General features: G+C 38.8%; 1 protein-coding gene across 5 annotated transcripts in view; it reads left to right on the top strand.

Annotated features, from left to right (window-relative positions):
• The window catches only part of bbs9 (Bardet-Biedl syndrome 9), a 546582-nt gene that overhangs the window by 127189 nt on the left and 395677 nt on the right, over positions 1 to 23716 (top strand). For all 5 annotated transcript variants that reach the window (XM_072571014.1, XM_072571013.1, XM_072571017.1 and 2 more), the window contains 4 exons: positions 2860 to 3000; positions 6273 to 6368; positions 18021 to 18193; positions 18362 to 18514. In XM_072571014.1, coding sequence (XP_072427115.1) covers positions 2860 to 3000; positions 6273 to 6368; positions 18021 to 18193; positions 18362 to 18514 — 563 coding nt within the window. The remainder of the gene's footprint in view (positions 1 to 2859; positions 3001 to 6272; positions 6369 to 18020; positions 18194 to 18361; positions 18515 to 23716) is intronic.

Genomic DNA, 23716 nt, shown 5'->3' with positions numbered 1-23716 from the left:
CAGCCCACCACCTCCTTGGCCTTGGAGATGGTGAAATTGGGTCCTTGCAGCAAAATACCCAGGCTGAAGGAATGGCATGCATTTCCCACTGACCAAATTGAAGGTCTATGGATCCAGAGGCTTGACCATTTCCTGTAGCTACTGAGGTATGGTATCTCACATTCCAGAAACAGGAAGTCTGTTTGATGTTGGCCAGGTAAGCCAACATGGGGACACATCATGTAGCAGATTTATCTCTATACACATTAATGCTGGCAATTTAAAAATCCATTTTGAGAGTTTATCGAATTACCTATAGAACCAGTGCTTGTGGTTTCGTCACTGGCGAAGTCTTTGTATCCCCTGGTGTGGGCAAATTGTTGGACAGTCTCCTCACTGAGGTAGCCATCTTGTTCCTCCGGGGGGGAGGGGCAGAATTGCCCTGACCTCATGTCATTGGTCTGAAGCCAGAAGTGTCTGGTTCTGAGTCCAACAGAGGGACTGTCATGTTGTGCTCCTTATTTGGAGTGTATCTGCTCCTGTTTGTCCAGAGCTGTGGTGCAGTGGTCACCTTCCTGGTTCCCAAGAGCAGGAGGTTGAGTTTCACTGGGCCCCTCACAACGTCCAGTGTTTAGATTAGATTAGATTACATTACAGTGTGGAAACAGGCCCTTCGGCCCAACAAGTCCACACCAACCCGCCAAAGCGCAACCCACCCATACCCCTACATTTACCCCTTACCTAACACTACGGGCAATTTAGCATGGCCAATTCATCTGACCTGCACATCTTTGAACTGTGGGAGGAAACCCACGCAGACACGGGGAGAACGTGCAAACTCCACACAGTCAGTCACCTGAGGCGGGAATTGAACCCGGGTCTCTGGCACTGTGAGGCAGCAGTGCTAACCACTGTGCCACCGTGCCGCCCATTCCTGCAGTGATCACTTTGCAATCTGTTGCCATCTGCCCTAACCTCCCGCAGATTCACCATGTTCCACCCTGCCCTGTGTATATGTCAGATAGCCCTCGGTTCCATCTGATTGCGAAGCTGGTGAGTCGGTGGAGGATGTTCCACTACGTTCACCTTCGGGGTCACCTTGACTAGCTGCTTGCTGGTCCAGGTTCCGAATGGGTCCATTATGTCAGTGCTGTCTCCTTCAAGCTGTTAGAATTTTCCCAAAAAGGTCAAGACATCTGTCAGGACATGGGGATCATACATATGGATTATTACAATCCAGCTGTTCTGTGCAGGGACAACGAACAATGGTGCTGCATACAGGCCACAGACTGAGGGGACCTCACCACCTTTCTCCTCAAGTACCATCAAGAGATGCTCATATTGCTCATGCTCCTGAAGGTAATGTTGAAGTAGCCCCTGGTAACAGAAGATATCTGCTGCTTGGAATCTGCAACAATCCAGGAGGACTGTCTTCACAAAGAAGGTCTGGTTAACTGGTGATCCTTCCTCCATCTTCTTCACAGTCACCCAGACTGCATTGCCGACTCCCTGGCCTAGGGTGTAGGCACTAGCAGAGGCCATAATTCTAGTTGGCTGGTCAGTGAATTGGTGTTAGGCTGAAGCCAGTATTGAGATCCACCAATTGCAACTCAGCTCAACCGACAATCATGCAAGTTCTGTTCCTAATCATGATCCAGCGATGCTCTCAAGATCTTCTGGTGATAAAGGTTCTCAGCTCAGATTTGTCCTGGGAGAACCACCTTCTGGATCATGATGTCTTCCCTGTCAGGCATGTAAGTCACTCATATGACAGGAAGAGGCATTTCTAGTGTTGATACCCATATCAGTGGGCTAATTCGAAACTCAGTAAACTAACTGTGGCTTTACCTCACATTTCGACTTCATTTGAGGTGATGAGCTAACTAAAAACTAGTTTTTTTTGCTGAATGCTAGCTGGAAGCAAACGGCTCATCCCTGGGTCCAATGTGTCTTTAGCTGATTGTTTACACAATGTGGATGGTTCATAAACTTCTGGAAATAATCGTGTGTTCAGTCTTGATCAGTTTACAAGTTTAGCAAAGTTGTCAATTTTTATAAGAAATAAAATTTAAACGTAAAAAGATAGATAGGTTACAGTTTTGTTTTGGATTTCGTTTCATCTTGTCTGGGATTAGGTTGCTATCTTCACCGTCCACAGATAAATTTCCGTAATAACTCGAAAGCAAAATACTGAAGATGCTGGAAATCTGAAATGAAAACCAAATGCTGAAAATATCACCAGATCAGGGAGCATCTGTTGTGAGTTAACATTTCAGGTCGGTGAGTTTTCATAAGAACTGAGGAAAGGAGCTCTACCTCAGTTTAACAAATTTTCAGCTTGCAGAAATGTAGAAATTTTCTTTAAGGGAAGAGAGATCTGATCCTGGCTTACAAGCATACCTCAAAGTTACTGTGCATGGAATGCAATAGATTGTGACTATCGAGAAATCAGGATGAAAATCACATTTTCCAATTGCTAAAGGTTTAACAATGTTAGCATCATGAAGTTCAATTGAGGGGGGTTATATCACGTGGGCAACATATGATGTGGAGGTGCCAGTGTTGAACTGGGGTGGACAAAGTTAAAAATCACAACACCAGATTATAGTCCGACAGGTTTATTTGGAAGTACTAGCTTTCGGAGCTCTGCTCCTTCATCAGGTAGCTGTGGAGCAGGATCATAAGATTTTTGCTATAAATTCTGTGTCTTACTCTGAAAGCTAGTACTTCCAAATAAACCTGTTGGACTATAACCTGGAGTGGTGTGATTTTTAACTATGAGCAATAACTATTTGGAGGTAAGCTTAAAAATATAATTGCAGAGTATAAAGCTTCACATAAGCCCTTGTTACAGAGTTTAAAAATAATGTTGCCTTACAGGTGTTCCTCGAATTGTATGGTGTATGTTTAGTTTGCCACTGAACTTAATTTGTCAACCAATACAACCATCGAAGAATGCTGCTCACAAAATAACAATTGATACAAACCAGCCACCTGTAAGTCTCTCGTCAATCTTTCCAGGTAAGTGCTCTACAACCAATAATATTTTCATAAATGCAGCATTAGCAAGATTAAATTTAGCTAGCAATAACCTGAAATGTATTTTTGTAGTACTGCTATTTTTCTACTTGGAGCATTATTACTTTCTCCATCCTATCTTTCTTACACTGCTGAAGAGCAAGTCATTTTGCAAATGTGATCTTATGGTTTCTAGTACCATTTTTTAATGTATAACTCTGGTCCATGAGGCCATCACTTAGGTTCACAGCTGAGGTTGGCCTTATCCTTGCAGAGACTTTGAGTTTTACGTAGTGTCATGATCTCACGAGAGAATGGTAATATAGTACAACCTCACTTATCCAAATATCAAATATCCAAATTTTGGATTATCCAAACAAGATCTCAAGGTCCCGTAAAAGCGGCTTAGACAACTCAGCATTCATTTTATCAGTTAAACAGCATTATGGCGTGCATTGCCAGATAATCGAGGCAAGTTCAATAACTGGCGTTCAAAGTACTGCTTGTTGAGATCATATCGGTTCGGTTATCAATTAGATGGCATAATGGCGTGTATTGCTGGATAACCGAGACATGTTCGAATAACTGGCACTCATAAATTACCGCTAGTTTATGGTCAGAACAGTTATCTGAACGATCAGTTATCCGAACAAAATACTCCCCACGCGTCTTGTTTGGATAATCGAGGTTGTACTTTTTTTTTGGAATTTCACTGTGTCTGTGAATCACCACAATTACTACACAATGTTTTAAATAGTCAGTCGCATTAAAGGTTAAGAAAACCAACACAGGTACTTGTATTTTAAATTAAATGTCACAAATTCACTTTTGATCCATATTCATTAGATTTATGCCTCAAATCTCTCAAGTTAGATAGTTGCCAAAACTTGGAAATTTAACCTCTCGGTCTGGGTGCTGTGTTAAGGATTAAAATACAAGCTGACATTTCCTTTACATTCCATTTACTTTTGGCAAGATTATCCCTTCCAATCCCTTTATAACCATTCTAATATTTTAGACATCTCTCATTTCAGAACTTTACTGCTTCTGATATTCAATTATGGAGGTTTGTGTCTGAAATTCGCTCTTTCTATAGTTTGCTGTACCAGAAATTTAACTCACTATTAGTAGAGTCCTTCAGATACAAAAATTTTAACTATTTTTGCCAACATACATAATTTCAACCAAATTCTGCTGAAAGAAATTCCTTTACTCTCATTTATTCTAAAACAATTCAACTAACCTCCCTGAACAGAGAACTATATCTAGGAACCTGCTCACCCCTGTAATTAGCTTTATAAACCCTTCTTTCTATTGTTTATCTGTCAGGAACCTGGACGTATGGTAATTTTATCTTAGTTGTTATTCAGTTTTTTCCCCAAAAACACACAGGCTGTCGCAATAACACCTTTAAAATAATATTTTTTAAAAATCCTGAGGTGCTTCTCAGTTCCATTATAAAATAAAATTTAACATTCTCTTATCTGTGTTTTGCTTTCATATAAAATTTGACACTAATCCACATAGAGAGCATCACTGGATCACATGCTTGATTGAAGATATATATTTTAAAGGGCACCTCAGAGATATAAAGAGAGGTGCAGAGGAATTCCAAAACTTCAGGTTTAGGAAACTAAAGGCATTGCTATTCATGGTGTACTATTAAAATCAGGGATTCTTTAGAGCTGGATGTAGGGAAATAGAGGAGGTTAAAAGTTGGAAGGCATCAAGGCTATAGAGAGATTTGAAACTAACAATGAAATTTTTTAGATTGAGCCCACTGTCAGACTAGGAGCAATAAATCAGCGAGTTTAGGGGTGACAGGTGAATTGGGTATTGTGCAAATAACAACATTGGCAGCACAGTTTTGGATTACTTCAAGCTCAAGAGAATATCCTGTAAATGTTACTGATTAGTAATCTTACTTTATTTCATTAAGCTGGGTATTGAGCCCAACTACAGCATCCTTATTGCTGAAATTAGTGAACTCAGCATAGAATTAAACCTGAAAATTACCAGAGCCATGGCTGAACTACTTAAGCTTTGCCATTTGGAACATTCAAAGCTCAGTGATTGTAATTGTTATCATGTGTATAAAACCTCAAAACTAATTTTATATTTTGAAACTGGACACAAATGGCTTGAAAAATGGCCATCTGAGGGTAACTTGATTTATTTTCTGTCCTAGGACCACTCCCCTATCTCAGGAGGGAAATAAAATTCCAAACTGGTCAGAGTCTATCCTCTTTATTAAAACCAATGGGGGGGGGGGGAGGGGGAGGTGGTATTATCAGATTTAATGGGTTAATAAAACATAAAGACACTGCCTCAAACTTTGGGATAGTAACCCACAACACAGGACATATCATCAACATGAACACAACCTCCTTAGTTAGAAAAGACTTTGAACTTGTGCAAGTCACATGGTGCAAATGCCTGTTTTGTTTGAAGAATCATTGGCAGGCATTTCTGCCAAAGCCGTTGAACTATCATTAGGAAGTATGTGAATCAGATTTGCAATGAGGCTACAAGGCATGAGGTAGCCAAAGTATGTAACCTGTTCCACTTTAAGTTCATGTGAGAACCAATCTCCAAAAAATTCAAGTCCAAGAAACCTCAAAGCGTGCTGAAAATCTTTTCCTTTACATGATCCTCAATTCATGCTTAAAGCGTCAAAGCCTTTGAAGGAAAGACAAGCTTGCAATGCGGGTGTCTGGACATCATAAAATCCAAGGTTGGGATCATTATCATCTCAAAGTACATTGGCTTGACTTGAATCTCATCTTCATGTGTGTGTTTTAGAATAAATTAGAGTTATTTTGTTATTTTGTTTAATTTGAGGGGGTTGAGAATAAATAAATCTCTCAAAATGTGCTACCGTATTGTTATTTAATAAAGATAAAACATCAATGGATTAAAAAGACACACTTCCTCCAAACTAAACATACTGGTCACAAGGAGTAAGAGAATGCACAAACTTCATCTGTGACAATAGAATTGTGTTTTATACCCCATTAGCTATGCTTTTATAAATGGTCCCCAAAAACATTTTCTTAATTTATGCAAGACACAATATTTGATTGTAACAAGGTATCTTAACATTTGAAATTCAATTCTGATTTAAAAATATTTGTAACAATCAATTAAGAAATACATAAGTTTGAAATCTTCACAAAGATTAACTTGATCAATAATTTCGAATTGTGCCTTTTATCATGATTTAGTGTGGTTATTATTCAGTTGTAGGTACAATTATGTTTTTTTTATGAAAACAGATTTTCTTGGAGAATCAGATGATGAGCAGAAAAATGTTTTAGGATTTAAATTCCTCTCAGGGGCAACAGTTACACTTCTAGCCTCAAAGACCTCAAGTGAGTACGATCATCTATGATTATCCCCATTAACTGCCTTCAGATTAACTCATGGCATGCGACATATTAATCAGGAGGGAATATATCTGATTTCAAGGATTGTAGTTATTCCTTTGGATCTCCTTTCTATTTTCTGCTTCCCCTTTCCCTCTTTTAGCAGGAACATGCAATGACATACTGGATGATTACTGGAAAATGTTGGCTTCTAATAAGTCTTCTTGTAGCAATTTTTGTACATAGTTATCTGATAGGCAGTTTTACCAAAGGAAGAAAAATCTGGATTCAATTGGAGATACTGTCTTAAAGTTTGAATTAACTTCTTTTAAGCCAAAAGACATTGAGATCTACTGGGGTCACTTACTGACCTATGCCAATGCCTCTGGCAGTTGCAGGAAAATTGCAGGTTATTGAGAATGTTGCAGATTTACCTAGATGTTTCTTAAAAGAAAAAGCTTTTATTTCCAGGTTAGATAAGTGACTGACCTATTGTATGGGAAGTCTGCATACAGAAGTAATTGCATGATTTTCTCATTGTGCTAAATATTAATTCACATACTATATTGCTTCTTAGTAAATTGTATCTTTTGATCCTATTGACAGCATGATTCCCTTTGTTTAAGCAGAAACGCTGTAAAATGTATTGAAATCTTAAAGAATAACATTTCGAGGCTTTCACCCTTTAATCATATCAATGGCACCGTGAACGAGATTTCCTACTGTATATCAAAGGTCACTCTTGTGTTGAAAGTATGTTTCACTTCAGCATTGAGCACAAAAGTTAGTGCCAGATGTTTTGAAAGAAAGGTCTTCCTCTGTAACAGTATATTTGAAAAATGACAATTGCTGCCTGCTTTTCCAATTTCATCAGAAAGGCTATAAACAAAAATTGAATTTGCTTTCAGTAAAAATACAAAGTAATATCTGATTTAGATGAAGGAGCTGACAAATACAGTTTCTGTAATGATTCTCTACCCATGCCAACTAAACATTTGCACTTCTAAGGACAAAATACCGAGTCCTTATCTGCTTGTTCATCTTTAAGGCAAGAATTAACGATTTCTTGATTCATTCCTTCACGTTACACTCGGATTTGACTAGCATTAATAAAAATAAAAACAAATCATATTATTTAAGTGGTGAGAGGCTGCAGAGCTCTGAGACCTAGAGAGGTCTGGGTGTCCTCGTGCATAAATCGTAAAAGATTAGTATGCGTGTACAGAAAATAATCAGAAAAGTTAACATAATGTTGTATTTTATTGCAAGGGGAATTAAATGCAAGAATAAGGAGGTTATGCTTATGTTATACAGGGAATTGGTGAGATTGCATCTGGAGTACTGTCTACAGTGCTAGTCACTATCTTTATGAAGCATGTTAATGCATAGAAAGTTTACTAGCTTGATACTTGGAATGAGCAGGTTGTGTTATAATGAAAGGTTAGACAGGCTAGATCCTTTCCTGTTGGAGTTTAAAAGAGTCAAGGAATTTGATTGAGCAGATGTCAAAAGGATGTTGCCTCTTATGTGAAATCTAGAACTATGCATCATTGTTTAAAAATAAGGGTTCACCCAATTAGAACAGAGAAATCAAAACATTTTTTTCTATGAGGGTTGTGTGTCCTTGGAATTCCCTTTCTTAAAATGCAGTGGATGCAGATTTTAAAATATTTTTAATACAGAGGTTGATACTTGATGACCACGAGGATGAAAGGTAACCGGGGATATGCAGAAATGTAAAGTTAAGGTTAAAATCAGATCAGCTAAGACCTTATTGAATGGCAGAGTAGGCTTCATGGGTTCAGTAGCCTATTCTTGTTCTTTATTTTAATGTTTGCTTTTATTTCTTGGATTGCTGTTGACTAAATTATCGTAAGATGAGGAATACCTGTGCAAAATGTACAGTTACAGCTTGAACTTGTGTGCAGCAACATCAAGGAGGTGGTGAGACCAGCAGTGAAGGGGAAAACCATGGAAGAAGGATGCATTGTGATTGGCAAAACATTCAGGACTTATATCTGTAATTTAGGAGGGAGGTGGAGAAAAAAAACTCCAAACCGATCTTGGCAAGGTTAAGCGAAGAATGCCGCTTTGTGCTGAGCTTAGCTGTTCTGTATTTTGTAGGTTTTTAAATTTTTTTTTTGCTTTTCTTTCTTTTTTTTGAACTATTAGTTATTTACTTATTTATTTATGTTGCTTTGCACAGTGTTAGGGTTTGTTTTGTATTATAGGGTAGGTTAGTCGTTAGTAGACACTAGTGGTACTGTAATTTGTGTTTTGTTTTATTATACTGATATTTGTTTTTGATTGTACTTTTCAATAATTTTATATGTTTGTAAAGTTTAAAAAAATTTGCTAATAAATACATTTACAAAAAAAGCAGTGAAGAATGCCAGTTGAAATTAAAGGACAAGGACAAAATGGTGAATGAAAAGGATGTGAGATGAAGAAGGAGCTAATGTGAACTGGGGGCAAGAGGAAGTATGTGTCATGGCCTTTATAAGAGTGGCAAACAATGGTGTGTAAATGTTTTGTGATGTGAGGCTAGAAGAAATCTGAATTAAAACTAGAGTGATTATAGAAGTGTCAACTTGAGTTAAGGGAGAGAAGACAGAGTGCCAGTGTGATCCTGGGCAAGAAGGGAGGAGTGCCTCTTACATTATTCCAACTATTTAAATCAATAAATTATTAATCAGATTTAGCAACAGTACTGATACATCTTGATGTTGTTGTGCAGTAGTTTTTGAAGAAATCCTGCAGTGTTTGCCACAATCCTCCGTCATGCAAGTGATGGGCATTTGGGTTTTTTTATAATTGCAGATATACTTTGCTGCAATTTCAAGTAACTGTATATCAGGGCTCTTTATAAATTGTTAACCATGTTTAAAATTGTTGGTCAGTTTTGATTATTTTCTTATGGTGTGACAAAATGTAGCATGTTGTTTTGCAATGTGTTATTGATTGGAGTTTCTTGCTAATGATGGTCCACATTACAATTGGCGTTGGTATTTAATGATCTGGAGGGAATGTGCTTCCTGAGCTGGTTGATAGACAAATGAACCAAGCCTTCGTGCTTTGATTGTTTGCCTCTTGCTCTTATAAGGCACCCATGTTACAATCACTCAAATGTTTACATCTGATCTGTGATTCAAACCTATCTGTCCTGTGCTATTGCTCTGTCATATCAATTCATACTTTCCATTGCAGATATGCTGAGGGACTGTTTACTTGATCTAACAGCTGTAATTTGTAAACAGAGACTATTACAATCATGTGACTGGCTGGTTACTTCAAATCAGTTATGATTGTAACTGAATTTACTTCCCTTTTTTCTGGTATATATTTAATGACACGTGAAGCTTTGCCTTGATTGTAAGGGAACAAGAATCAGTCTGTCTGAGACTCACGCATACAAAACCAATTAAAAGCTCTTGTGACTTTGTGTAGAGATTTAGTACAGGAGACTTTGAAATTGCTGAAAAACTCTGTTTGAACTGACTTTAATTGATGTTTTGACCAGATGTGGAATATGTATTTTGTTTATGTAATGAATATTCCATGTTTCATAAAGCAATGTCTTTTTTTTAACAAAAAAAATCCCTGATCCTAGTCTGAAAGTGTTTGCAACCTACGAAGGGCAAGATCACATTTAGCAGCACGTGATCTAAGCAATGACGCAGAGTACAGTGACTAAGGTTTTCTGTTAATTGTTGTGTTTGCCTAGATATAAGCATCTGGTATCTCACTATTCTTCAGCCAAGAGCCTGCGATCATCAAGAGTGAGCAGAGATACTATTGCTCAGCACAACAAAAATATTGATGCGGAAGTACTGTTGTTGGACTGGAGTGGACAAAGTCAAAAATTACACGACACCAGGCTATAGTCCAACAGGTTTACATGAAATCATGAGCTTTCAGAGTGGAGCTCTTCCATCAGGACCTGACGAAGGAGTGCCGCTCCAAAAGCTTGTGATTTCACATAAATCTGTTGGACTATAATCTGGTATTGTGTGATTTGTAACAAAAGTATTGAATGAGAGAAAAGTATAAAACTTAATTTATATTTCTCAAAATTTGCTATAACAGAGTTTGACTGCAGAGAGCGGTTTATAATGAGTTATAGTGATCTTGAATAGCTTATGTTGTAAACTTCTTTCCAATGTTACCTTATTTGGAGAAGCAACTTGAAACAACAAATGAATTATGTGTAAATTACACCTTTTCTTGAAATCTGTGGGAAAGTTGCATTATCATTACCTACAAACCAATTTTGAAAAATCCCCAGGTTTCCTTTCGAGTAAAACATTATTACAGGACAATTAGGTTGCAACATGTCACTCATTAGTAATCATTTTCATCTTATACTGCATCCAGGGACTACCAATAACCCTTGAATTGATTGGTAATGTAATTTATCATTGTAGTTTCCACTGAGAAAACTACTTCTCTTGCAGAAAAAATTGAAATAAACATTATAAGGGTTTCTATGTCAGCCAGCAGTGAAATGGCAGATGCCAACATAGTTTGTACATCCAAAATTGCAGCCAAGCTCAGTTGCCATTTAACAGGGGCACTGCATAAAGGAATATTTCATTTCCTCCCCTTGCAGAACCCTCAGTTTAATACTCCAGTAAGGGAACAACATTAACAATATCACAAGTGGCTCAATTTCAAGTTAGCCTTCCCTTCTTCATCAGGCTTAGGTTCTGATGTGCTCCTTCACTTTTAAATTGTACTTCAGCAGTTGTTCTCCAGATAATTGATGTTCAGCATTGCAGGACATCTTGGAGCGTTGCATTTTGGGAGAAAGTAAGGTATCTGCTGGTGGCAACAAAACCTGAGCTAGGGAGATGGATAACTAAATGCTGCATTATTGTATTGCATCTTAGGTAAGAAACATAAGTTTTGGGGTGGGTACAGCACAGGGGCACTAGAAAAAAATGCATATTACATTTTTCATTATGAAATATTATGGTGATCAAATTGAGCTATTTAATATGATTGAAGGATTCAATAAATTAGATAGGAAGAAACTATTTCCCAGAGGGGTAATGGGTTGTGAGGAGTACAGATAAATTGAACTGAAACTTAAAATCAGAGTCAGGATATTCAGGGTTCATTTCAGAACAACATCTTTACACAAATGAAATTCTGGAACCCTCTCCCTTGAAAGGCTGTAAAGGCTAGAGTTCAATTGAAAATTTCAAAACTTAGATCAGTTGTTTTATTTTGTTGGGTGGAATTATTAAAGGTTATGCAACAATTGACTTGAGTTGGATAAAAATATAATGTATTTCAATTGTGGTGAAACAGGCTCGAGGGTTAAATGGCCTCATTCCAATCCTATGTTACTACTTCAAGATGGTTCTGCTCACTGAGCTGTGTGTCTCTGCTGTGATCCAGGGCTCCAGTGCATCATGACAATCCAGAGTGAACACATAAATATTTGCAGCTCAAGGAATTTCAGAGGAGCTGGACTGATTATGCCACATTAGGGAGGGGGTAAAATAACTGTTAACTTTGTTGCGGCAGGCAGTTCGACTAGATAATTCAAATTTGGTCTAAGATCAGAGACAGAAGGTTGTGTCTGCAAGTGAGGGAGGTATAGGGACCCAGGGGTAGTATGTGAGGAGCCTTAGCCCTGCGTTTGTACAATGTGTTTTAGTTCATGGGGGCTCTGGCACTGGGGTAAAAGGCAGCAATTCCAGTGGGATGGGCTTCACTTGAACTGTGCTGGGACCAGTGTCTTAGTGAATCTAGGATCGTAGAGAGTACTTTAAATTAAATAAGGGGGAGCTGAGTGGGGGGGTGGGTTGGAGGCAGGGTGATGATTCTTGGAGAGGGATTACCTTGACTTACTAAACAAAAGGATATATCAGCATTACAGGGCATCTACTTAGGTCATAAAACCAGATTTGGACAGGCAGGGACAGAGCGTACGAAACATTTTTAAAAATCAGCAAGTAGCATTAAGGGGAGGAAAATGGTATAAAGGCAAAGTTCTTCACTTAAATGCACTTAGTATTTGGAACACAATAAATGAATTGATGGCACAAATAGATTTGATCCAATAGCCATTACATAGATGTGATTACAGGGAGATTAATGTTGGGAACTGAGAGGGATATAGTGATTAAGTGAGAGGGCAAAAACTTTGCAGATGAAATATAATGTGGAAAAATATGAGATTATGGCGGCACAGTGGCTAAGTGGTTAGCACTGCTGCCTCACATTGCACAGGGACCTGTGTTCGATTCCAGCCTCGGGCAACTGTCTGTGTGGAGTTTGCACATTCTCCCCATGTCTGCGTGGGTTTTCTCTGGGTGCTCCGGTTTCCTCCCACAATCCAAATATGTACAGGTTAGATGCATTAGTCAGGGGTAATAGGGAAGGGGGAATTGTTCTGGCGGGTTACTCTTCAGAAGGTCAGTGTGGACTTGTTGGGCTGAATGGCCTGTTTCCACACTGTAGGGATTCTATGATTCTCTTCTATACACTTTGGCAGGATGAATAGAAAAGCTGAATATTATTTAAATAGAAAAATACTGCAGAAAACTGTGGCACGCAAGGATTGTGGTAGCTTCCATATAATCCGAAAAGGCTAGCATGCAGGTTCAGCGAAGGCAAATAGATTTTGGATTTTATTTCAACAGGATTGGAGTATAAAAATAGAGAAGTTCTGCTAAAAATAAATAAGGCACAAGTTGTACCACACCAAGAAAATTATGAACAGTTTGGTCTCTTTATCTGAGGAAAGACATACTGGCATTGGGGTCAATCCAGGGAAGGCTCACTAGGTTGATCCTGGCTATGGAGGGATTTTCTTCTGAGGAAGGTTGAATATTGGGCTGATATTCATTGAATTTTAGAATTAAATTGAATTGAATTTATTGTCACGTGTACCAAGGTACAGTGAAAAGTTTTGTCTTGCGCGCAATACAGGCAAATCACAGAGTTAAGTAGCATAGTTAAGTAAATAATAGGTAAATAGCAGCAAAAACAAAAACACAGGTACAGGCAAATCTTAAGAGTTTGTGAGACCATTCAGTATTCTAACAACAGTAGGGTAGAAACTGTTTCGAAACTGGCTGGTGCATGTGTTCAGGCTTCTGTACATTCTCTCTGATGGTAGACATTGTAGAAAAATATTGCCAAAGTGGGATGGATCTTTGAGAATGCTGGCGACCTTTCCTTGTCAGCAGGCGTGGTAAATGGATCCTATAGATGGGAGGTTGACCTTTGTGATTGTCCAGGCCGAGTTCACCATTCTCTGTAACCGTCTCCGCTCTTGAATGGTACAGTTGCGATACCAGGTAGCTGTACATCCAGACGAAATGCTCTCAATGGTGCACCTACAAAAGTTGGCAAGGGTATTCACAGTCATGCCAAATTTCCTCAGCTGCATGCGGAAGAAGAGACATTGTTGGGCCTTTCTAACCAGTGTGTTCTCATGAAGAGTCCAAGAAAGCTTGTTATGGATGACCACTCCCAGGACCTTGACATACTCAACTTATTCCACCTCTGTGGTGTTAACGTGTAGGCGGGCATGAGTAACATCCCACTGAAAGTGAATAATGCATTCCTTGGTTTTGCCAGCATTGAGAGCTAGGTTGTTCTCAGTGCACCACTTTTCCAGGTCTTCCACCTCCTGTCTGTAGTCTGTTTTGTCGCCATCTGAAATTCGACCGACTGTGGTGGTGTCATCAGCAAACTTGTAAATGGCATTAGTCTGGTATTTGGCGATACGGTCATGGATATACAGTGAGTACCGTAGGGTGCTGAGTACGCACCCCTGGAGGTCCAGTGTTGAATGTTAGTGAGGATGAAATATTGTCCCCAATCATCACTGATTGTGACTTATGGGTCACAAAACTGAGGATCCAGTTGCAGAGAGTGGGGTTTTAGTCTGAAATCACTAAGTTTAGTAATCAGTCTTGAGGGGATAATAATGTTGAAGGCTGAACTGTAGTCAGTGAGTAGGATTCTTATGTAACTGTTCTTGGTGTCAAGATGTTCTAGAAGAATGAAAGGTAGCTTTATTAAAACATATGAGAGTTTTAGGGAGCTTGACAGGGTAGACGTAAAAAGGTTGTTACCCCTGGAATAGGGATTACTCAGTTAGGACAGAGATGAGGAGGGTTTATTTTCTTCTGAGGATATCGAGTTTTGGAAATCCTTTACTACAGAGGGTTGTTGAGGCTGGGTAGTTAGATATATTCAAGGCTCAGACAGATTTTAAATCTGTAAGGGGATCAAGGTTTATGGGGAAAAGTGAAATTGAGGATTGTCAGATAGCCCTTGATCTCATTGTATGGTGAAGAGGACGTGATTGGCCGAAAGGCCTATTTCTTCTCCTGTGTCTTATGGTTTGATACATGGATTGTGCTCTTCCTTGCTTTACACATCCATCAGGGGCTATTATATTTACGTAAGAGTATATAAAAAAGGACCAGTTATTGGCCATCTGGTTCTTCAAGCCTGCTCTGACATTCTACTCCTAGTGTTCCAGTAATACCAAAGCCTTGTACAATTGCTGCACTTTTTATTCTTGAAATTCAAACCTTTTGCACGGAGACCCTAAATACCAATTGCATAAACTATTACTTTATGTACCTGTGTTCCTTGTATGAGTGAACCCAAGTCTGTCTGAGAATCAACATTTCAAAGTTTCATGCCTATGAAAAGTATTCTTTTACTGTTTGGATGAAAGTGAATAACATCGTCGTTCTGTACATTATCCTCCATCTGCCACTTTGTTTGCCAATTTTCTAACCTGAATTCTTTTTGCAGTCACTTTGTGTCTTCTCTCTCATTTCCACCCAGTTTTGTATTGGCAAAAAATTTGGATACACCACTCTCACTTTCTTCATTTAAGTCATTCTTACATGTTGTAAATAGCTGAGGCTCATTGATCCTCGTGTTACTCCATTAGTTACAGCAACTGGTTGGAATATCACTCATAACCTTACACATAATCTTCCTGTTATCCCTAATTTGATGAGTCCTATGTTACACATTAATGTTTTGTATGGTGTCAGGACTCATTGGAAAAAAGCACTAGAAATCAAGCCCCATGTTCATGGAGTTGTCACAAATGTGAAAATTTGATTAGATCACCAAATGGTCCAATTCTACTGAACTGTCTAATTTAGGTTAAATTAAAGGACATGTTTTTTTTCCACAAAAAAATAACTATTTATTGTAATCAACTGTGATTTTAACCATCAGTAAAATGTAGACAAGGTGAATTGCTAATGTATTACTGAGAACATTAATGTTATCCCTTTTAAAAATTCCCATTCACATATGGACAGACCACAAACACAGGCAAGCATGAATATTGTGGGTGAACAAAACAAAGCCAGGGATAAAACTGCTTGATAGCACTAGTTCAGAATGTGGATGTTGATGAGTTGTTTTCTTTCTGTTCCTTTCAATTGCTTCTGACTTTTTGCTTATAGTATGAGACTGTGTGTATATAGATTCTCAGTATTTCATTTACTGGTTGAGAGGTCAGTATAGGTTGTATCTCGATAGGTTGTTTTCCCTTTCCTCTTTTCACATAATTTGCAGAAGAAAAACAGCTTCCAGGGGAAAGTTGATGGACAGTAGCTGGCCACTTGGGATTTTCTTTTAGTTCTCTATACAGAAGAGAGAGAAAGACTAATGGATGCTTTCTCCATGGAAGCTAGATGTTTCTACTGTATCAGAAACATAGAGAATCAGGAGCAGATATAAGCTATTCGATCGTTCGAGTCAGCTCTGCCATTCATTATGATCTTGGCTGATCATCCAACTCAATAGCCTCTTCCTGACTTCACCCCATATTAATTGATCCCTTTAGCCCTAAGTGCTATGTTCAACTCCTTGAAACTGTACAATGTTTTGAGCTTGACTGCTTTCTGTGGTAATGTATTCCAGTGGCTCACCACTCTGAGAGAAAAAAATTCTCCTTTCACATTTTACCCTGTATCCTTCGACTGTGACTCTTGGTTCTGGACAACCTCCCCATCAGGAGAATTCTTCTTGCACATATCCTGTCCAGTCCTGTTAGGATTCTATGAGATTCCCCCTCATTCATCTGAACTCTAGCAAACTTAATCCTAACTGATTCAAACTCTCCCGATACATCAGCCCTGCCTTTACAGTAATCAATCTGGAAAATCTTGACTCCACTCCCTCCATAGCAAGAACATCCTTCCTCAGATAACAAGACCAAAACGGCGCACAATATTCCAGTTGTAATCTCAACAATGTCTTGTATAATTACAGCAAGATATCCCTGCTCTAGTATGAAATCCTCTTGCTATGAACACCAACATTCATCTGCCATCTTTACCACCTGCATGCTTACCTTCAGTGACTGATGTACAAGGACACCCAGAATTCATTGCACATTTCCTCTCTCAATTTATAGTGATTCAGATAATAATCTGCTCTTCCCGCTTTTTTTAAACTGAAGTGGGTATTTGAAAAGCCAATCAAAAGACAGTCTCTGGGCAGAATTGCCTTGAACATAAGTGATGCAGAATTTTCTGATTTCCCCCCTCACTGCTGCATTAAGGCAACTTTACATGTATAATTTATAATATACTCCAGTAATTTGCTTTAGAACAAGTAACTTCTTACACGGTTTCCACAGTTTAAAGCAATATGTATTCCCATTTTTAGTCCACAGTTCAAAAAAAGTGATCTTTGCATTCACACTGCCTCAAATACTTCTTGGAAGTTCAATTATGTGACATCTACTAGTTACATTCTCAAAAATAAACTCTAATAAATTTTCCAATGACTTCCCTTGCATACAACCATGTTGATTGTACTAGATCAGATTATAATTTTCTTAGCACATTGTTAAGACTTCCTTAATTATGGATTCTAGCATTTTCCCAATTGCCAATGTCAAGTTAACCAACTTTTTTCTCCCTCCTTTATTGAATAGCAGTGTTACATTGGTTAACTTCCAATCTGCTGGGATTGTAGTAGAATTTAGGGAATGCTGGAAATTCATAACTGATAGCTCCACTCTAACTGCAGGACCTGAGGATAAAGGCCATCAGGTGCTTGGCATTTGTCTGATTTTAGTTCCTTCAGTTTTTCCAGTACTCATGAATATTCCAGGCAAGAGTGTTTCCGAGCTCTGATTCTCTTCTGAGTGTTGCCAGGCTTTCCTTTGTAAGTTGAGCGTGATTACATTATCTTAAGATCCATCAAATGATTGCAAATGGCGATCTGTTGGGTTGAAGCAGAGAAGAAAATAAGTTTTCTTGAATTGGTTTGTTACATGGTTTTAGAAGTGAAGTTACAATCTTACACTTACTCAATTATATTCTTTAGAAAAGTATTAAAGATGAATTATTACATACTGATAATTATACAATGCCACTTCTTATTACGACATTTTCTAAAGGAAATTTTGGACCTATAATGAACATGACGATGATAAATAACATAAATGTTTAAAAATATTACTGCCTTTAAGAATTGCAGCACAATTAGGAATATATTTGAACTCCAAGGAACATTATATATCAGTGACAAATAAAATTTGTAGTCTGTAATGTAGTAAAAGTGACTCTGAAAACCTTTGCAATTCTCTTTCCGTTCAAATGAGTTTGCAGGAAGAAACATTTTATGTATTTTAATTCAACATTTTAGGCCGGTACAGAATCCAATGTGATCAATTTGAAGACCTCTGGCTAATAACAAAAGAACTTATTCAGCGTTTAGAAGAATATTTTGTGAGGGAAGAAGCCAAAGACTTCAGGTGCATGTTCCCCGGACCTCTTCCTTTGCAGGAATACTTTCAACTAATCGATCGACATTTTGAGGTCTGTTTGTCTTAGCTTAACATTAATTATATTGCTATCATAGTGAGATAATGTCATAGATTAATTTTATTTTCTATTCTGTGCAAATGTACTCAGCTCAAAGAGCAGTTTATAATTTTATGTTTGAAAAAACAGACCAGAGTGAGGTCCTCTCTGTTATTTTTGTAGTTGCGGATAAATGCTGAAAAGTATAAGGAGCTTCTTTCAGAAAGGGCTGTGCAGTACAGAGCTATTCAACGCCGACTTTTAACACATTTCAAAGACAAAACTCCTACACCTCTACGCAACCTGGATACTTTACTGGATGGAACATACCGACAGGTTAGTATGTTTAGAAAATTATCTAACAGTTACTCCAAAGTATTCCATAGTTATTGCTTTTCGCACACTAATCATTCTAATGTTCTGGTGTTACATTACTATAATCATTGTATATATGTGACCAGGAGAGTACTGGTACAGTGCATATATTACTGGATAAGTCTTCCAGATGCCCACGATAATGCTATGGTTACATGGATTCAAATCCCACAGTGGCAGCTGGTGGTATTTAATACCAATTAATCAAGCTGGAATATCCAGGTAGTCTTGGTGATGCTGACATTGATTATTGTAAACACCCATCTCGTTCACTAATTTGAAGGAAACCTACCATCCTTACCTGATTGAGCCTACATGTGATTCCAGATCCACAGCAATTGGTTGACTCTTAATTGATCTCTGAAGTGGCCTAGAAAGCTATTTAATTCAAGAGCTGTTAGGGCGGGTGTCCTTGGAGAAGGAGCACGCGGTGTCCACCGACACCCTGGAGTTGTGAAAAAAGAACAAAAGAAAAAAAAAAGAAAAAGATAAAAAAAAGAAAAAAAAAGAAGAAAAAAAGAGCTGTTAGGGTTGGCAACATGCTTGCCAGCAACACCTTTTATCCCATGAAAGAATAAAGAAAAAGAGTAATTGTGGGGGATGGTGGGCAGGGGATGATAACTTCACATTGGGCTTCCCCAGGATCAAGTTTGCTTTTCTTTATATGTGATAATGAATTAGACTTTAGTGTATAGGGCACAGTTCCAAAATTTGTGAACCATGTATTGTGAACTGTGAGGAGACTAGGTTTAAACCATAAAAAGGTACAGACTGGCTTGTAGAATAAGCAAGCTGGTAGCAGATGAAATTCAATGGAGAAAATTGTGAACTGATTCTTTTTGGAAGAAAGAGAGAGGAATTGAAAAAAATAAAGGATACAATTCTAAAGTTGGTGGAGTGGCAAGAGGACTCAGGGTTTAGATAAACAAGTCATTGAACGTGGCAGCGTACATTAAGAGTACTATTAATAAAGTGTCTGATTTTTCTAAATAGAACACAAAAACCATGGAATTTTGATGAAGTTGCATTAAACACTGGTTTGGTCTCATCTGGATTATTGTAGCAAACTCTAGGCACCATGTTTTAGTAAGAATGCAAAGGAATTAAAAAGGAGACCGAAATAATTTACAAGAATGGTTGCAAGAATGAGAAGTTTTGTTTGTGTGTGTAGATTGTGAAGTCTGGGCTGTGCTATTGGAGAAGAGATTGAGAAGAGATTTTTAATTTTGATTTTTAAAAATTCTGTCATGAGTCATGGGTGTCGCTGACTCGTCAGGATTTATTGTCAGTCCATGCCTGTCTTTGAACTGAGTGGTTTGCTAGGCCATTTCAGAGGGCAGTTGAGAGTCAACCAAATTGCTGTGGTTCTGGAGTCACATAAGGATGAGGGTGAATTAGGTGAGGATGGCAAATTTCCTTCCCTGGAGGATATTAGCATAATCTCTTGGTCATCAGTAGATTCTTAATTCCAGACTTTTAAAAATTGAATTCAAATGCCACCATCTACTGTGGCAGGATTCGAACTCCCGTCTCCAGAACATTAATTGAGTTTCTAGATTAATAGTGTAGCAATAGAAAGGAAGGATCTGTTCCTGCTGGTAAACAGATTAAGAACCAGAGGACACTAATTTAAAGTGATTAGTAAAGGAAACGATGGCAAGATGAAGAATTTCTGTGTGCAGAGAATGGTTAGGATCTGGAATGCATTGCCGAAGAATATGGTGGAGGCAGATTCAATTGTGGCTTTTAAAAAGGAAGTGGATAATCATCTGAAGGCAGAAAATTGTAGGGTAGTTGGGAAAGAAAAGGGAGTGATACAAGGTGAGCTGCCTTTGCGGAGACCTAACACTGAATTGATGGGCCAAATGTCTCTTGTGCTAGAACCATTCTATGATTCTGTTTCATATGATAACTGATGTGAATGCATTGATATCTTCCTGTGTTTGGTAAAAGATGCTATGTTTGTTAAAAGATGTAGTTCATCTTTCATTGCAACATTAAAGATTATAAAATATTGGAGCAGAATTAGGTTATTCGGCCTATCCAATCTGTTCCACCATTCAATCATGGCTGATATGTTTCTCAGTTCCATTCCTCTGCCTTCTCTCTGTGAGCCTTGATTGCCTTACCAATCAAAGACCTATCTATTTCTGTCTTATTTCTGTCTTACATACACTCTATGACTTGGCCTCCACAACCCATGGTGGCATTGAGGTTCCACCCTCTGGCAGAAGAAATTTCTCTTCGCCTCAGTTTTAAAGTGCCATCTCTTCACTCTGAGGCTGTACCCTCGGAACTTAGTCTCTTCTAATAGTGGACAAATCTTCTCTATAACCACTGTATACAGGCCATTAATATTCTGTATGTTTCAATAAGAACCCCCCACCCACCCCCCAACTCTTATCCTCCTAAGCTACAGTGAGTACAGACCCACTCATCATATGACAAACTCTTCATCCTCAGGATAATTGTTGTAAACCTCCTCTGGACCCCCTCTAAGGCCAGCACATCTTTCCTTAGATGCGGGGACTAAACCTGCTGACAGTATTCCAAATGTCATCTGACCGGAGCCACATACAGTCTCAGCAGTACATTTCTGCTCTTGTATTCTTGTCCTCTTAAAATATTATATGACACTGTAATCTTTTGCTTTAAATTCTGTATCTTATGGTTCTGCTCCACAGCTACCTGATGAAGGAGCAGGACTCAGAAAGCTAGTGCTTGCAAATAAACCTGTTGGACTATAACCAGGTGTTGTGTGATTTTTAACTTTATTGGTCAGAGAATTGAGTATAGGAGTTGGGAGGTCATGTTGAGGGCTGTATGGGACATTGGTTAGGCCATTTTTGGAATATTGTGTGCCATTCTAGTCTTCCTCCTATAGGAAGAATATTGTGAAACTTGAAAGGGTTTAGAAAAGATCAACAAGGATATTGCCAGGGTTAAGCTAGAGGGAGAGGCTGAATAGGCTGAGGCTGTTTTCCCTGGAGCATCGGAGGCTGAGGGGTGACCACATAGAGGTTTATAAAATCATCAGGGGCCTGGTTAGGGTAAATAGACAAGTCTTTTCCCTGAGGTTGAGTGGGGGGGTGGGGGCGTGGGAGGTGGTCCAGAACTAGAGGGAAACATTTTTGGGTAAGAGGGGAAAGATTTAAAAAGGATCTAAAGGGGCAACTTTTTCACACAGAGGGTGATGCATGTATGGAATGGAATGAGCTGCCAGAGGAAGTGTAAGAGGCTGGTGCAATTACAACATTTAAAAGGCACCTGGATAGGTATATGAATAGGAAGAGTTTAGAGGGATATGGGCCAAGTGCTGGCAAATGGGACTAGATTAATTTAGGATATCTGGTCAGCATGGACCAGTTGGACCTGAAGGATCTGTTTCTGTGCTGTACATTTTCGACTCTGTAACCTCCCATTGACAAAGCTGTGCTGACTCAAGGCATATCTTACATGAACTTTCAAGTGCTCTGCAATCTCATCATTAATAATGAATTCTAAAATCTTATCAATGATTCATTTTCCAGGCCTCTGAGATATTCCCTGACTCCAATGATTGTTGAAAGATCACCGCCAATGCATCCATAATCTCCTCAGATATTTCCTGAACTCTTAGGTTTAGTCCATCTGCTCCAGGTGTTCAGAGTGTGCAGACCTTTCAGATTCCCCAGCAACCATCTCCTGAGTAATTGTTACTAGACTCACCTCTGCCCCTGACTCTCTTGAAGTGCTAGTATGCTGCTGGTGTCTTCCAGTGTGAAAACTAATGTAAAGTACCTATTCGCCTCTCCGTCATTTCTTTGTTCCCCATTACTACTTCACAAGCCTCATTTTACAGTAGTTCAATGTCCACTCTTGCCTCTCATTTACCTTTTAGATATTTAACATAACACTTGCAATCTTTAGAGTTGCTAAGAGGTTTGTAGCTTAGGTTGTGGCTGAGGCTGTAGGCTTGATCGCCAACTGGTGTGTTTTTCTGCAGACATTATGTCGCCTCGCTCGGTGACATTGTCAGCACGTCTTTGATAAAGTCTTGGTGGTCTGGACTTATGTCTCACTACACACTTTACATTCAATGGGCAAGTTTACAGTCTAATCAATGATACACCAATGGCACAGGCAAAACAGAGTTACCCGAGAAAATTTCTTGAAGCCTGGCATTCCAACCGGAACTCAGTCAATAAAAACATTGAACTGGACCCCAAATACAAACCACTCATACAGAACCAGAAGTATCAAAAAACAGAGACGCATAATACTAGGTGGGATAGACCATCAACACTTTATCGTAGACGCACTGACAAAGTCACCTAGCGAGGCGACAAAATGTCTGCTGAAAAACACCAGCTTAGCGAACGAACCTATGACCTCACTTGCAATCTTTTCTTACATTACTAGCTAATTACTCTGATATTTCACCCCCCCGCCCCATAGCTTTTTTATCCATTGCTGGTTTTTACATTCTCAATCCTCTGGCTTCCTACTAATCTTCACCATGTTGTAGGATTTTCCTTTTGATTTTATGCTATCGCTGACTACCCTTGTCACCTGTGGTTGCCTCATCCAGCTCTTAGTGTGTTTCTTCTTCCTTGGGATGGTTTCTGCTGTCCCTCCTGGATTAACCTCAGAAACTCCTGTGATTGCCGTTTGCTCATCTTTCCTGCTAGGCTTCTGTTCCCATCAGTGCTGGTCAGCTCCTCCCTCATGTCTTTGTAGTTATCTTTATTGAATTGTAATACTGTTACACCTGATTCCAGCTTCTCCTTCCCAAACTGCAGAGTGAATTCTATCATTTATGGTGATTGCCCCCTGGGGATTCCTTCACCTTAAGCTCGCTATTCATGTATGCTTCATTACAGATCACTAAATCCAGAATTGTCTGTTCCCTAGTGGGCTCTACAACAAGCTGCTCCACAAAATCATCTGCAGACATTCCACAAATTCCTTTTCTTGCGATCTGCTACCAACCTTATTTTCCCATTCCATCTTCATATTGGAGACCCCTCTGATTATAGTAATATTACCTTTCTTACATGCGTTTTCTACATCCTGACTTATTTTCTTTCCCACATCCTGCTAGGAGGCGTGTGCATAATTCCAGTCAGGGTGTTTTTTTATCTTTGCAGATCCTCAGCTCTACCTACACAGATTCTCCACTTT

The sequence above is a fragment of the Chiloscyllium punctatum genome, chromosome 5, assembly GCF_047496795.1.
Source record: "Chiloscyllium punctatum isolate Juve2018m chromosome 5, sChiPun1.3, whole genome shotgun sequence".
Classification (NCBI taxonomy): domain Eukaryota; kingdom Metazoa; phylum Chordata; class Chondrichthyes; order Orectolobiformes; family Hemiscylliidae; genus Chiloscyllium; species Chiloscyllium punctatum.
This window is presented reverse-complemented; position numbering and strand designations above follow the sequence as displayed.